General features: G+C 37.7%; 1 protein-coding gene across 1 annotated transcript; it reads right to left on the reverse strand.

Annotated features, from left to right (window-relative positions):
- Window positions 1-2,421: 2,421 nt before the first annotated feature.
- On the reverse strand, window positions 2,422-11,701 carry LOC136263785 (uncharacterized). The gene is made up of 7 exons (XM_066058413.1): window positions 11,565-11,701; window positions 6,729-6,898; window positions 5,874-6,114; window positions 5,705-5,791; window positions 5,565-5,652; window positions 3,691-3,814; window positions 2,422-2,597 (listed from the first exon to the last, which is right to left on the reverse strand). The coding sequence occupies exons 2-7, from the start codon at window positions 6,858-6,860 to the stop codon at window positions 2,547-2,549; spliced, it is 723 nt and encodes a 240-aa protein (XP_065914485.1). The 5' UTR covers window positions 6,861-6,898; window positions 11,565-11,701; the 3' UTR covers window positions 2,422-2,546.
- Between the last annotated feature and the right edge of the window lie 2,830 nt (window positions 11,702-14,531).

Here is a 14,531-nt window from a genome sequence, read left to right on the forward strand (position 1 = left end):
TATGACTATGGTAGTATTAAATGAATTATAGTCAAGTAGTGCGTTGTGCTGCCAAGAAAGTAAAAGGCTCATGAATAAATAACATGAGGCACTGCTGTGAATTATTTAGCAATTAATATTCTCATTGCAATTCACAGGATGTTTGCCATTTCTTAAAGCCTCAGCTCATGGGTGTACAAAAAGCTTTCAACAATTCATACATAATACTTGTATCCATATGCAGGGCCGCCCACAGGGGGGGGCAACTGGGGCATTTTGCCCCGGGCCCCAGCCTGAAAGGGGCCCCAGGAGGCCCCATGAAGGGCCCCCTGAATACCTGTTTTAAAATCGATATACTCTAATAGAGCAGTCAGATCTAAATACTCTAATAGAGCAGTCACAGTATTCTTCAGAGGAGCAGTGTAGCAAGCTTATAGATAATGAGATATGGTTGGTGATGGGTAGTTATTGTCATTGCCAGCAGGTTGTGACCTTTTTTTTTTTTTTTTTTTTTTTTTTTTGGTCTTCACCTTACAACTTGGGTGAAGGGCCCCACTTTAACTCTTTGCCCTGGGCCCCTTAATTTCTCTGGGCGGCCCTGTCCATATGCATACTAAGTCACTGACCTAATATGAAGCTAATCAGTGCTGCATGATGCTTTTCTGTTACATGTACCAGGCCAGTTAGCTATTGTTTTTTCTACCCTGGCCTGGGTTTGAAATATGAAGCCATATGATTCAGTATACTATCTATAATTATTTTGCCTCCTACTGATACCATTAACTTGTTTATTTTGTTACTGCGGTAATTGCTTTATTTACTGCTATAAATGGCATCTGGCTGAAAATTTGTTGATTCTTAACCACAAACAATTGTTTTGAACAAGACTACGTACCTGGGCACAAATGGCATCATCATAATATGATAGTATGTTGTAAAAGGTTTAAGAAAATAATGGCGATTGTGAGAAAGTAAGATTGTTCTTAACTTTATTCTACTTTTTGAATGCTATCCCACTAGGGACCTGTGAGAAGGCTTATATTAAAGCCTGTGAATACAGTAAGTCAACTTGTGCATGAATTTATTAGGGTTTTGGATATCATCAGACTGGAGGTTGGTGACAGGTGTGGAAGAGGCTAGCTGATGTGTGTACCAGGGTACTGTCAATTATGAAAGGTTTCAAAACAAGATTAAGGGTAGTGGAAAAGGGTTTTATTGGTCACTACAGCAGATCAATATGCTATAATGAAGCAGCAGACCTCTCTAAAGAATTTCCACATGATTAACTACTTATAATTTTTTGCAAAATAGCTGCCCAGTGTCAGTAGTATAGTTTTCCAGAGCTTATAAATACTTTTCTTTGCACCATTTTCAAGGATGACATTGATCATTTGAGTTAGTTTACTTTACTCCATTACCAAAGTTGTCCCCTTACATTTCACTCACTTTTTTCCTTGCTCCACCAACTCTACATGTCTAAGAGCATAAAGAATAGGTCTGTGTCAAATATGCCAGCATAATAGGCTGGAGTGCTATGCCAGCATATTTGGTGGATATTTAGAATCATGGAGCTTAATAGATCGATACTCCCTAATAGAGCAGTCAGTAGAAATTACAATAGAGCACTCAACTGCATTGTCCTAGCTCCAGGACCGATATTTTCTAATAGAACAGTCACTTTGTAGTGAAATACTCTAATAGAGCATTCACTGATTTAAATGTTGTAAGATAATAGTTAGAAGTGCTGCTAACCTAGGAGCATAATGGGAACATAAAGAGCATACATAATAGGTGGAAATTTTGGGAAATTCCTGAAAGCATTTTGGGCAAACTTTTGAGCATATTTGACTCAGGCCTAATAAAAGGAGAGATCATGAAACAGTAGTTGGTTTCACACAACCTACACTTCCATCCTCTGTGATTTATTCTGCAACTAGATACAGTTTAGAGGGAAATAATTCTCTGATGTATTTGCATTCAACTTCTCTGAGACCAATAGAACATACACCTCTCCAATGGAGCACATTATGGCAAGGTGAAGCACAGATTAACCATCCAAGATGTAAATGCAAATCACATGAAATAGCTGTATGCATATAGCTACCCTAGGAAGAAACGGAACTACACAAGTGATCCAATAGAACAGTTTGTACCAACAACTGGTGATGGAAACTGCATCTGACATAACTACACTAACTGGCCAGACTTTCTAAGATATAAGACCTGCAGTACAAGATGTATTACAATTGTCACACTCAGATATACTGTGTCAGTTCTTACACAAATAGACAGTGTTTAACACTTCTGGCATAGCTATATACTGCCTGATAATGATGATGGCACAATCCATGCACTGACTCCATCAGAGGTGACCGACAGGTTGTGCCTCCTCTTATCGAAGGTGATGCTATGCTGTTATTGTTCAAAAGCCTGTGACTTTATTAGTTAACTTTAACATATTATCTGCTAAAAAATAACAAGGTACAGACTTTTATGTTAAATGTAAAAATAATAGCCCGTATAAACTGTGTGAAATCTTCTCTACATTAAATAGTTGCCAGTCTCCTTCACTGCTGTCTTGGTAGTTTTCTTTGCTGTTCTTCTGAAACATCAGTTTGCTACCAACATGACACGTATACCCAATAAGTACAGTATCTATCATACAGTATGATAGTACTGTATAGTAGGGACCACAAAGAGTAGGCATGGCCCACAAAATAAAATCACCCAAAAAACAGCTTCAATTTCCCCTGATGATGATGAGGCAGTATTGGTTAGGTAAAACTTAAAGCCCAAACAAGCTTTCAGATCGACCTGAAACGCTTTCAACAAGTTGCTAGGGAATTTAAAAAATAATTTATTTAACGGAATTTTCTACTGACTGACTGAGTAAGTAAGTAACTGACTGACTGACTGATGCCTTCAAACAAGCGTAACTCGATAACGGCTAAGGCTACAGGCTTGATTTTTTCACTGTTCGACGTCACTTTGGCCCGACAGGTGCCTTTTGGCAAACTGCAGTACATACAATGCATTCTTCATGGACTTACTGGCATCCTTCTTTGTCTCCCATTCATCTTTGCTGACAGTGAAAAGTGTCGATTTGATGATAGCACGTGATGACTTCCCTTAATCGTAAGTATTTTTCATAGTGGCTAGTTTGATAGCAGAGGTGCTTTTGAAACAGTTCTTGATTTGTACTGCTGTGTAACGGGTTGAACATAGCCGACAACGAAGCGTAATGGATACTTCACTTTTCAGACGATAATTGGGGCACGCGGTGCTATTTCGGATACGGTATGCGTGGGTTCTCTAGTCATAATAATTATTTACAAAAAATGTTAACAAACAAGTACACAGAAAAAAATGGAATTTTCAACTAGAATAGGGACCATAACATATCAATAAAAAGTACTGAAACAAGCTGGATTAGTGCACAATATTAAATCATAGTAAAACAATAAGAAGTGTTATATCCCTACTTTGCTCCAGATACCATAATGGAAATGCACAGTAGGGATATAACGCTTCTTTTTATTGATGTTTTATAGTCCCTACACTCTAGTTGAAAATTCCAAATTTTTCTGTGTACCTGTAAGTATAAAATTCATGTGGAGACTACAGACTTAATCCTAAAACACATGAAGTGCAACTATAGCCATTTTGTAGTATGTCACATCCCTATCAATTCTATTTTGTACATATAGATACCTTTCTTTTAACTCCTGCTACAGGTTTAGGTGTAGCTGGTTGAAAAAATGAATCAATTCTTTGTTGAGTTGCTCCTTGTCTGCTCTTTAAGATTTTCTTTATGCCATTTTTTATTCTATCCTCCCTACAAATATAGACATTCTATAAACAAACAAACACTAGCTAATCATGCTCATTTGTGCATGAAAAAAGGAAGTACTTGTAGTTCTACAGTGTAGCATACAAGGGGCAACAGTTGCTAACAACTGCTATATACAAGTATGATTATATACTCCTTATCCATGTCAGCGTTGAACCGGGTCGGGTCATCCGGGTCTGACCCGGTTTACAAATTATCCGGGTCTAACCCGGATTGGATCACGTGAGAAACTAAATTGATCGTTTAACGACGTGGAACCTATAAACGCTAGTCGCGTAGCTCTTTCGTGAGCCACGCCCACTTATCGCGTTACATACGCTCAGCCACGCCCATTTATTAGTAAGTGCAGTCTGTAGCATGTAACTGTGTCCGTTGCTGTGTGCAAGCTTATGTTGAGCCACGCCCACTAATCGATTATTGTATGAGTTGTATATAGTCTAGGTCTAGTCTTGCAGCAGGATAAGTACTTTGTTAGCCACACCCATTTTATTATATTGGGAAAATGCAATACTAAGTATGTACGAAGCCACACCCAATTGCTGTCTGTAAACTCACAGTGACTACGTGGAACCAAACCCACTGACTGATTTTAAATTATAAACTTACCGGCGTAGTTATCACATAACTACTCGTTTACTCAACATGAATCGAACGCTAAATACGTAGTCTCGCTCGCTCAAGAATACCCGAAACATAGCTCTTATCGCGCGCCTCGGCTTGATTTAATCCGGGTCAATCCGGGTCACATCCGGGTCTGACCCGGATTGCTATCCGGGTCAGTGGGTCATCCGGGTCAGCAGTAGTGACCCGGTTTCAACGCTGATCCATGTACATAAGTAGCAGTCATATGTGCTAAAGGGAATGTGATAGGCTGATAGCAATAACTAGCGAAAGAGCTGTGAGCCTGTAAAGTGCAATTTTAATAAGTTCAGACATGTACAATAGCCAGCTAGTGTATGCAAGTAGCTATGGTAGGTGAATTAGTTCTTCAGTTGTGTAATGAACTAAATTAGATTGTTTCAAGATGGATAGATTGTATGGCATCCTTAAAGTTCACTCTCAGGATACCTTGAAGGATATTGTCAACTAGTCTAGCACAGCAGCCTGTCTCTTGGCAAAACGTATACAGATCCCATATCAGTTCTATAGAAATTCCGTGCTAGCCAATTAATGCATGCCAATGATGTTCACATACAAATCATCTTGGCAATGCAATGCTTTCTCTTTTCAATTGTAGGGCAATCATCTGACATAATCAGCAGTTACACAAGCTGATTCCTTTGAACTGATATGTGATTTGTATTTCACCAGACCCTCACTTTTAGCAAAGGGGAGGTGGTGCCAGACTAATCATCATCTGGCAAGTTGATTACCTCTCCGTGCAGCAATACTATAAACCAAGGTAAGGAGTAAGTGCTGTAGAACACAATAAATAGTTCTGTAATCCTTTAAAGGCAGTTTCTGCATATTCCACAGCTCGCAGTGTATAGTAGTGGACTGCAGGTTCTCTAAGGGTTCTTAACTAGCAAGACTCAACAAATCCAACCATAAATTGTACAAAAACCAAAAATATGTCAGTCCAGTAGTTCAGTCCATTGAATAGTGACGGCCTAACTTATTTAACTTTTGATGGCAGATTTACACTCAACCAGTTCTATGAACATCTGATTATACGTATGTTGCACTTTACTAAGATTGGGACAATTAGAAATCATGTAAACAGAAGTGTTCATACCTTATTTCGTTGTCTGTTGCATCAGTTGATTGTGTTCCATCAGTTCGTTTGCTTATACACATCACTGCATCTATGGCAACTTTACGACCTAATTAAAATTAAATAGACTCTTTGAGGCTACATACTGTAAAAACACTAACCAAAGTAGTTCTTAATTTGAATATCCTTAATAGCATTACGAGTATAAACTGCTAGCAACTCAAGGACCTCTAATTCCATGGACATTCCTACAAAATTACAACCAAGGTGATATAAATCAACTGTTTCCTCAGTTGATGCACAATAAAGAAGCACATATCCAGATCATACCTGTGCTAGTGTATACTGATGCATTTATGTGATAGGGATTGTTGGCATAAATATTCAAGTGGGTATAAATATCAGGTTTGTAGAATAAAACTTCACTTATCCCTAAAGATCGGAGTTCCCTTTCCACCCGAATGACATCTTCAATGTCAGTATAATTTTCTGTGTAAACACAAATCAAATGCACAGGATTTTCAGAATTCTTGTTTCTTTTGTTATTGTCACTTTGGTATGCAGTAGAAACCTATAGAAAACAATGACATCATTGATAAGGGATAAATCTATATAGCCGCAAACTGCCTGCATTATTGCCTGAGTCAGAGTGTCTACAGTAGGCTAACCGAAGCATTATTGCTGCAGTTAGCCTGCGACTGTAGCTACAGTTTGCTACACATCTGTATTTTTCTGTATTTTATAAGTTTAGGGAACCTTGGAAACGACGCTGGCAGCAAAGGTATGCCTTAATTTGTTACAATAGAGCATGTTACAGGTGTTTTAGTGACACTTTACAAACATAGTATACTTGTAGGCACCATGCTTGGCTTCTTCGTGTTGAACATTGCCGCCGTCTGCCTATGGTGTTTGTTTCCATTAACAAATTGTCCTGTTGCAATGCCGGAAGAGCCGGGAAGATTGAACCTCTCTCAATTTTTACGGTGGCTGCGGCACAGTTGCTGCAATTCCGGCAAGGTATGTTTCTATATTCGTTAAAGTGTCCCCGTCAAGGCCCTGGTAGTAATCGCAGGCAGTGCACAGGCGGTTTGCGGCTATATGGAAACCAGCCTAAACAAGCTACATAGCTCCACATTCAATTTTTATTTTTACAAAATGTAAATATAAATACATACTGTAACTTGCTTTTTTTCGTTGTTTTGTAAGGAAAACTTGTACGAAAACAACCTTAGCAGAACACCCCAACGTTTTGGTAATTGTAGCCTTTTTTATCATTTCCCAAGTGTCGTCAACTTTATCTCTAGTTCTAAACAGCATCCACTTTCCAACAGTGATATTTGTTTCTTTAGCAATCCCTACACACATAAGCATGCTTACACATACATCACATGTTGGGAACACAATTTGGTTGTGTGTGTTTATATGTTCCACAGACATATTATAATATCTGGCAGACTCAAGAGTACAGAGGCAAACTTTGGCAATGAATATTAAGCATACAACAGACATGCATGGATGTTATTCTGAAAATATGGGAGTATGCCATACCACAGGAATTTTTAGAAGCTCAGAAATAGTGATTTTACAGATAATTTAAGTAGATACTGTAGTTTTTATAAAAGATATGAAAATGTGACAGTTCTATTAGAGTAATAAAAGTGGTTGGAGGAGGGAACACCCTAGCAAACTAGGGACTTGTTGAAACTGGGACATCAGTTACGTGAAATATGTAAATCATCTTTTATTCGTTCAACTGTGATTTGTGTAGGTTTCAAATCTTTCCACAATTGTTGTGCTTTTGCATAATCTGATCCATTATCACTATGTAATTTTATACTTGAAATCGAGCTGTGTACAAATAACCAGCTTCTGTTTTTCCTAACAGAACAATACACAATAGCATATAATAATGTTTATATATATATATATATATATATATAATCTATATCAAACTTGCCTTTTTTTAAAATCGTTAATTTAAAAAATGAAGTAGGGATCTATGCAATAAAAAGTAGTGAAACAAGAGATTACCTTTTACCTGCCCTATGTGCAAGACTTTCTAGTTTCTTATTTCAGTAAATTTAACTTAGTGGAAAAAGGCTAAATACTGTATGCTAATACTGAAACAATGATTGAAAACACATGTATTTCTTACCAAAGTATATAGCTTATATTACAGTGTAATACTGAAAAAATGTCTATTCTGTAGGCTATAAACACAGAATCTGTAAACACTTATGGTATCCTGCAGCACATGTATTTCCAGCTATGTATGTTAGCAAACATAACAATAACTACACTACCAGTAATGCTCCCTATGCTCTTACATGTTGCCTACACCCTGTATTAGCAGAAAATTCATTGTTATGGATTGTAAATATGAAAGAAAATGTAAACAGGTAGGTAGCTATATACATCAAGAAACTTGTATAAAAAAAAGGTTCAGAAATGGGAAAAAGGTTGTACCAAAAAAAGTAGCACAACGAAAAACAAGAGGAACTGTCATCAACTGGCTCATACTTGTCAGACGTGTGCACCAACCACTAAGCTAAGGATACAATGCTTTTTTATAAAGGCATATGCATAAATTGAATGGCACATGTAGGTGTTTACTTCCGGTTTGCAGAAAGAATTCCAGGTCTACACCCTATGATGGCATTTGGAAGCTTCATAGGGCTGAAACGATCATGGTTTTTTATTATTCGAGTACTCTCGAGAGTTAATGATCGAGTACTCACGAATACTAGTTGCATGTAGTCATACCCATTTGACATGTTTGTACCAACCTTTAACAGTTTACAGCTTTTCAAGTAACAACAATGATACACACACTGTATTAAAGTACTGATGTTAGTGTCCCTGACAAAAAAATTATGCCAATCAAACTCTACAGCCTTCTTTGTGTCACTCCCTGGTGACAAATACATCATGTGAGCTGGGTCACATGATCTTAACAAGTACTCTAATACCAATTTTACTACCCTAGTACCAAATCCTTAACGAGTACTCGTCGAGTATTAGTATTTGTTCCAGTTAAGTATTCTTAGATGATGAGCCCTTTGTTTGGCACAAAAACTGCTTTGATATGTTTATCAGCTGGCGAGAAAATCATTGGAATGGTAGATGGTCAGATGGTCTTTTTTGCTTTCTACATATATTGTAGTTTGGGCTTAGTTTTAATATGCTATTTATATTTAACTGGCAAATAATATTGTAGTATGGTTGTAGTGTACAATGGAATTTCTGAGCTAGGCCTCAGAAACTGTAGGAATTTTGCAATTTAAAAACATGCATTAGCTAACAATGCCAATCTAAAATTCCATTATTCAGCAGGAGCTGTGTCAGTGCCCTCTATCCTACTAAAGGCAAAAATGTTGAACTAAATAATCGTTAGACACCAAGACCAAGGCAACCAAGTAAATTAGTAACCCAGTTGTAGCATCCCAAGCACAGCGAGGGTGCTACTAAGGGCCTGAGGGGTTACTAAGTCGCTTAGTTCCCGTACGTAGGTCACGGCACCTAACTTATATAGATTATACATTGTCATGGTTTAATGTATATACCTTTATATCCATGAAATGAGTATGGGGTGAAAGAGTAACGAAAAATGGCTGAACACTCATCCTGAAGTTACTATGGCAACCGCAAAAATAATCATTCGATGGGTGGGTACCTGCAACCAGAGCAATAGCTACAGCTAGATGCGCTTAGTTTACTATTTATTTGCAGAACACAGAGAAGAAGAGTACTACAGTATTAACAATAACATTAAAGATGAAAATAAAAGTTTAATTCTGCTCCCAAAAATAAGGAATCACTACTTGACAAGTCATGACAGTGAATGTTAGCTGGCTCCTCAACCGGCCACTCCGCTAAATTAAAGACAGAGCTGTTCAACAGTCAGTGATGTACATAATGGTGGAGTAAAATATAGAAAGACCAGTACTACAGTGTGTCTTTGTGTTATAACTGCTTATCATGTACAAGATTTCTTGAGGACTAAGTGATTCTAATGAACTGTAAAAGTATTTTACTTTTAACAACACTACCCACCTCTCATTTAATCTTTCACACTTGTATGACAAATAGCCAAACCTTATATTTCATAGCAGTAGTTATGTCTTTGTCTCCCCAGTAAGCAAAACATGTGTTTATAAAATTAGTCCACCACGATAAAAAACTGAAGCGAGCACAGAATAGCATACCATGAACCACTGACCAGACTAGAAGGCCAATCACCCTCCAAGAAACAATCTACTTAACATATTGGTATAAAGCGTTCAAGCTGTATCCAGGCAGTATGATTGGCATTACAAACGTCAGGTGCAAAACACAGATAGTCACATAGTTTTGTATGGGTACTCCGTATTGCCTACATTATTTAAGGAAGAAGGTTTTGGGAAAAATATTACCTCCAGCCTGGGACAAAACCACATATAATAGATGAAACCTCAATGGTATAATCTACGGTATAATCCACGGAAGTTGGAAAAAAATCCTGTACTGTGCATAGGGTTGTACAATAATAAAATTTCTGGCATCTCGATAATGCCTACTCATTATCTCAATTTTCATGATATTTGAACCCCAAAAGTACCCAATGAAAAAGAATGGGGACTAACTTACCATTTTGTGTAGCTCATGCAGTTAGGGCTGTGCGATAATTAAGATAACCGATGTTTGTTTGTTTTTATCTGCTTTACCAGTTACTGGAGGCAAAGCCTATATGAGGGCTGATAAGATTATCGTGAAAGGTATCAATGCAATTATTGCTATAGCGGTAATTTCAATAGTAAATTTCTGAATACTATAGGAAACCAATCTACAATAGCATGAATAATAACCAAGTATCAGGCATCATTTAATTTGCAGATAATGCAGGTTTCATTTATGATTAGTGCTGGTTTAGAGTAAATTTACTAAGTACAAACATACTTTATAATCAAGAAGGAAAAAAAGGCTGAGTGATTTTAAGGGGAGGGGGAAGGCACTGGCCACTTCTGTTGAAAGCTAAGTTTTAGGGAAAGGTTTTGCATTGTAGTTTCTGCATTTTTCATGTTTTTAGCATCATTTTAAAGCCTACGGCGTCTGGAGGTTGCACCCCCTGAAATTCTACTTTTTACTATAACCATCCAAACCCCCCTGTATGTCAGCTCTAGAATTTTCACCAAGGTAAATGGAGGTAAGTCAGTGAATATTTTGAGTTCGTGTTCATAACTTATGTATTCTATGTATACCAAATTATGAGCGATTCGACAAACATTACGGAGATATGGCACAAAGCATCTGGCTGTGTCAAAAATGATGTATGGCCGGAGTAACTTCATGAATTACTGACATACAGCCAGCAACACCACCAATCATACTGTAATGATCTTATAATTTGCTAGAAAACATGCCAGAAAAGCAAATCAGTCCTTAACTAAGCTGAAACTATCTTGTAGCACTGCCTCAGGCAGTTTCAAGCTTCAAGGAAATTTCAATGCATGCTGCACTGTTTCAATCAAACTGAGCTGGTGTGAAAACCAGAGTAGCTATAGAAACTACCACTTTAGTACAGGTAACCACCATAGCCTGGTGTATCTTCAACACAAATATTAAACTATTTCATTAAGCAGTTTAGGAGTTACAGCCCATCAAAGTTGAAATTCACGAAGTTTTTCAAGCAAAATCGCGTTACACAGGTTACACTTGTCAAACTAAGCTATCATAAAAACCAGAGTAGCTAGAAACTACCACTTTGGTACAGGTAATCTCCATAGCGTGGTGTACCTTCAACACAAATATTACTACAAGAGGCTTAGGTTTGCGTGATGATGCAATCTCTTATTTTTAAACTTGCTGACGTCCTTACTTCAAACTTCCGGTAGTCTCGCCCCAGACCTAGACCACTTGGGGCGAAACTAACTCGACCCTTGAGTGACAACGTAATCGGTCAGAATAAAAATCATTCATTTAGTACTTTAAACAGACAGGAAATCAAAGCAGCAAAGTAAAGCGTGAGTCTATGATCAGACTCACGTGTTCCAAGAAGGATCAGAAGGTTTGTTATCTAGGTTATTTTGTTCATCTTCATATGCAAGTAACTTCATCAATCCCCCCTGCTCCTCTTGCGGGCCATTATCAACGGCCATAATTAACACCGATAAGGCGTCTCCCAATAGCTATAACCCGAGCTATATAACCATAGATAATAGACTCACGTGTTCCAAGAAGGATCAGAAGGTTTGTTATCTAGGTTATTTTGTTCATCTTCATATGCAAGTAACTTCATCAATCCCCCCTGCTCCTCTTGCGGGCCATTATCAACGGCCATAATTAACACCGATAAGGCGTCTCCCAATAGCTATAACCATAGACGTAGGGTGTACCAACGAGGTAAACCCACAATCACACTCACGGCGTCATAGTAACTCACTTGACAGTATGTTTCACTATTTAAACAAGGCAAACACTTCCAACATTTAGTAGAACAACAAAAGCTACAAATACTTTAGCTACACTACACTAACTACCTCGCTAACTACTTATAATGACACTAACTACTTAGCTAAAGCCCTCTTTGGTATTGACATTGGGTGACTTGCAGTTCGAATCCTGGGGTTGGAGGGATTTTTTTTCCTTACTTTGGCCCCTTTTCTGTTACACCTTATTCAGTCAGTAAAGTCAAGTCACTAGGTCTAAGTCCTTGTAGGTTATTAGCAGAGTCAATTATTACTGCCTGACATAGGTCATTTGTCAGGCAAATATCATGCATGGCCGACCATAGTGGAACCTGCCTGACAAAATGTCAGATCAAAATAGAAGAAAGTTGTAGAGTTTTTTTAGTGAAGCATTGTCAATAATAACAAAACAATTTGACAACAATGATTGTATTGCCATATTGATATAAAACGCCCATTCGTTGTGACTCGAGTTATTCCGCTATTCCGTTATTCCTTATTCCGCCTTTTACAAACTCCCGATTGTATTATTATTTTAGGTTGAGTCACTCTATTCTGTCAATGTATTGTAAGGATTTCCCTATTATGATGAATTGTGTAAAACAACAGCATATCAGTGTCAGGTAATGCTTTAGGTTGCCTGACATTTTCACTGGGATTTGAAAAAAATTGTAATTGTCTCTGGTTATTAGACTCTTTCCAAAACCACGCCCACTTTCGGCCGCCATTTTGAATGGGGCTACTATGCCATGCGCATGGCGTATTCTCCGGCGTATTCAGTCTTTGCAGTGAAATTGTTTCGTGTATTTTAAAGAAAAGAAGTAGGAAAAGGAAACCACAGATGCTTCTGACGAAATTTAAGACGATGGCCATGATTCTCGGATTCTCGCAAGTATAATTTCAGTCAAATTTCCACTCTCCATGGCTTTGTTGTGAGCATAAATTGTTACTCGTGACAATCATTGTGAGTAAGGACAAGGAGTGGAATGTACAGACCGTAGATACTACATTTTGTGAAGTTTCAATCTGGCAGTTCAATTCAGTGCAACCCATCTGATCTCACTATTAAAGGATAGGGACGGAGACCGGGAGCTCACAAAGTCCCGAGCTCCTGATAAGACAGATGCTGAGTTGTGCTGTAAACTGAATTTCTGAGACAAAGACAACATCATTTGAGGTGAAACTGCTGCCTCAGCAAACAGTATAGTGGGTACATCATTTCAGATAATATGGCTTGTTAAGTAACTAAGGCATTGTAACTAGTGTGCAGTGGTTAACTGTGCATTTGTAAGAACACATACAGAACTGGTAATCACTTTTCCATGTATGTAGCTTATATAATGTGGCATGATCACCTTATGTGACATCGTTATACATACAGTAATAGCTATATTATTATTGCTTTATGGTGTAAACACACCAAAGGTCTGTTGGTAGCATGTACCAACAGCCGCGAAAGTACATTACATTACATTACTTATTTACCTACTTACTTACTTATATACACACATACATACAGATTCTACAAGTAGTTCAGGTTTGAGGAGGGTGGACGTGACTGGTGGCATCTTGAGCAAGGACAGAGATAGTGTAATGAGCAATTGTTGTTATCTTCGAAGTTAGTTATAAAATGATCCCAGAGAAAAGTTTTTAGTTTTGATTTTAGCAGAGGAAACGTTAGATCCAAGTTAAGGATAGGCATGGCATTCCAGAGAATTGGTAATCTATGGAAATAAGAATGTCTATATGTTTGTGAAAGTTTCATACGTTAGTATGTATCTTCCAGTACAGTGGTGGTTGACTAACTAGACTCAGTTACTAGTGCTACAGACATAAAGTCCGATTAGACTGAACAGTTTAGATATTTTTTCTCTCTCAGAATGGATACCTGCATTGCACAAATTCTAACCATATAATTATGTTACTCAGTGTTAAGTTTAATCCAAAGAGATATCCAGTGATGTCATCCTTGATACAGTACCATATAGACCTTAAAAACATTTTGATGAGAAAACACTCCACTGGTATTATATTCTTTGATAATATGACTTACTGTTGATAATCAGGGAGCTTGCATGAGTCAGTATGACCAACATTATATACTTATAGCAGATTTGTAAAGTGTAGTATTTGATAGTTGTATAGCACACATTTTAATCTGACATGTATCTAGCAGTCACATGTGAATGTTGTACTATACAGTGAAAATACTTGGATCTCATTGACCACAATTCTTTTCATATGAAGCACTAGGTGTGATCGCATGAACACCTTGGGATGAACTGAATAGAATACAAATGGACTATGGAAAGGTATCCTTAGTAGAGGGGTATCCTAATTTGTTGAGAGTTTAAATGTGTGTATATACAAATGGGAGTACTGGCAAACATTTTTTAGGTGATTGGTACCATTGTAATAGGTTGTACTTCCGCTTCAACAATTGTCCAGTGGAGTGTGGCGCTTGGCCAGTATCTGAGTGGCCTGCAGATCAAAGTCAGGCTAGGGATAGATTTTTTAAAACGCCTTCTATGTATTTGTCCCGTTT

The sequence above is a fragment of the Dysidea avara genome, chromosome 8, assembly GCF_963678975.1.
Source record: "Dysidea avara chromosome 8, odDysAvar1.4, whole genome shotgun sequence".
In the NCBI taxonomy this organism is placed as follows: Eukaryota; Metazoa; Porifera; class Demospongiae; order Dictyoceratida; family Dysideidae; genus Dysidea; species Dysidea avara.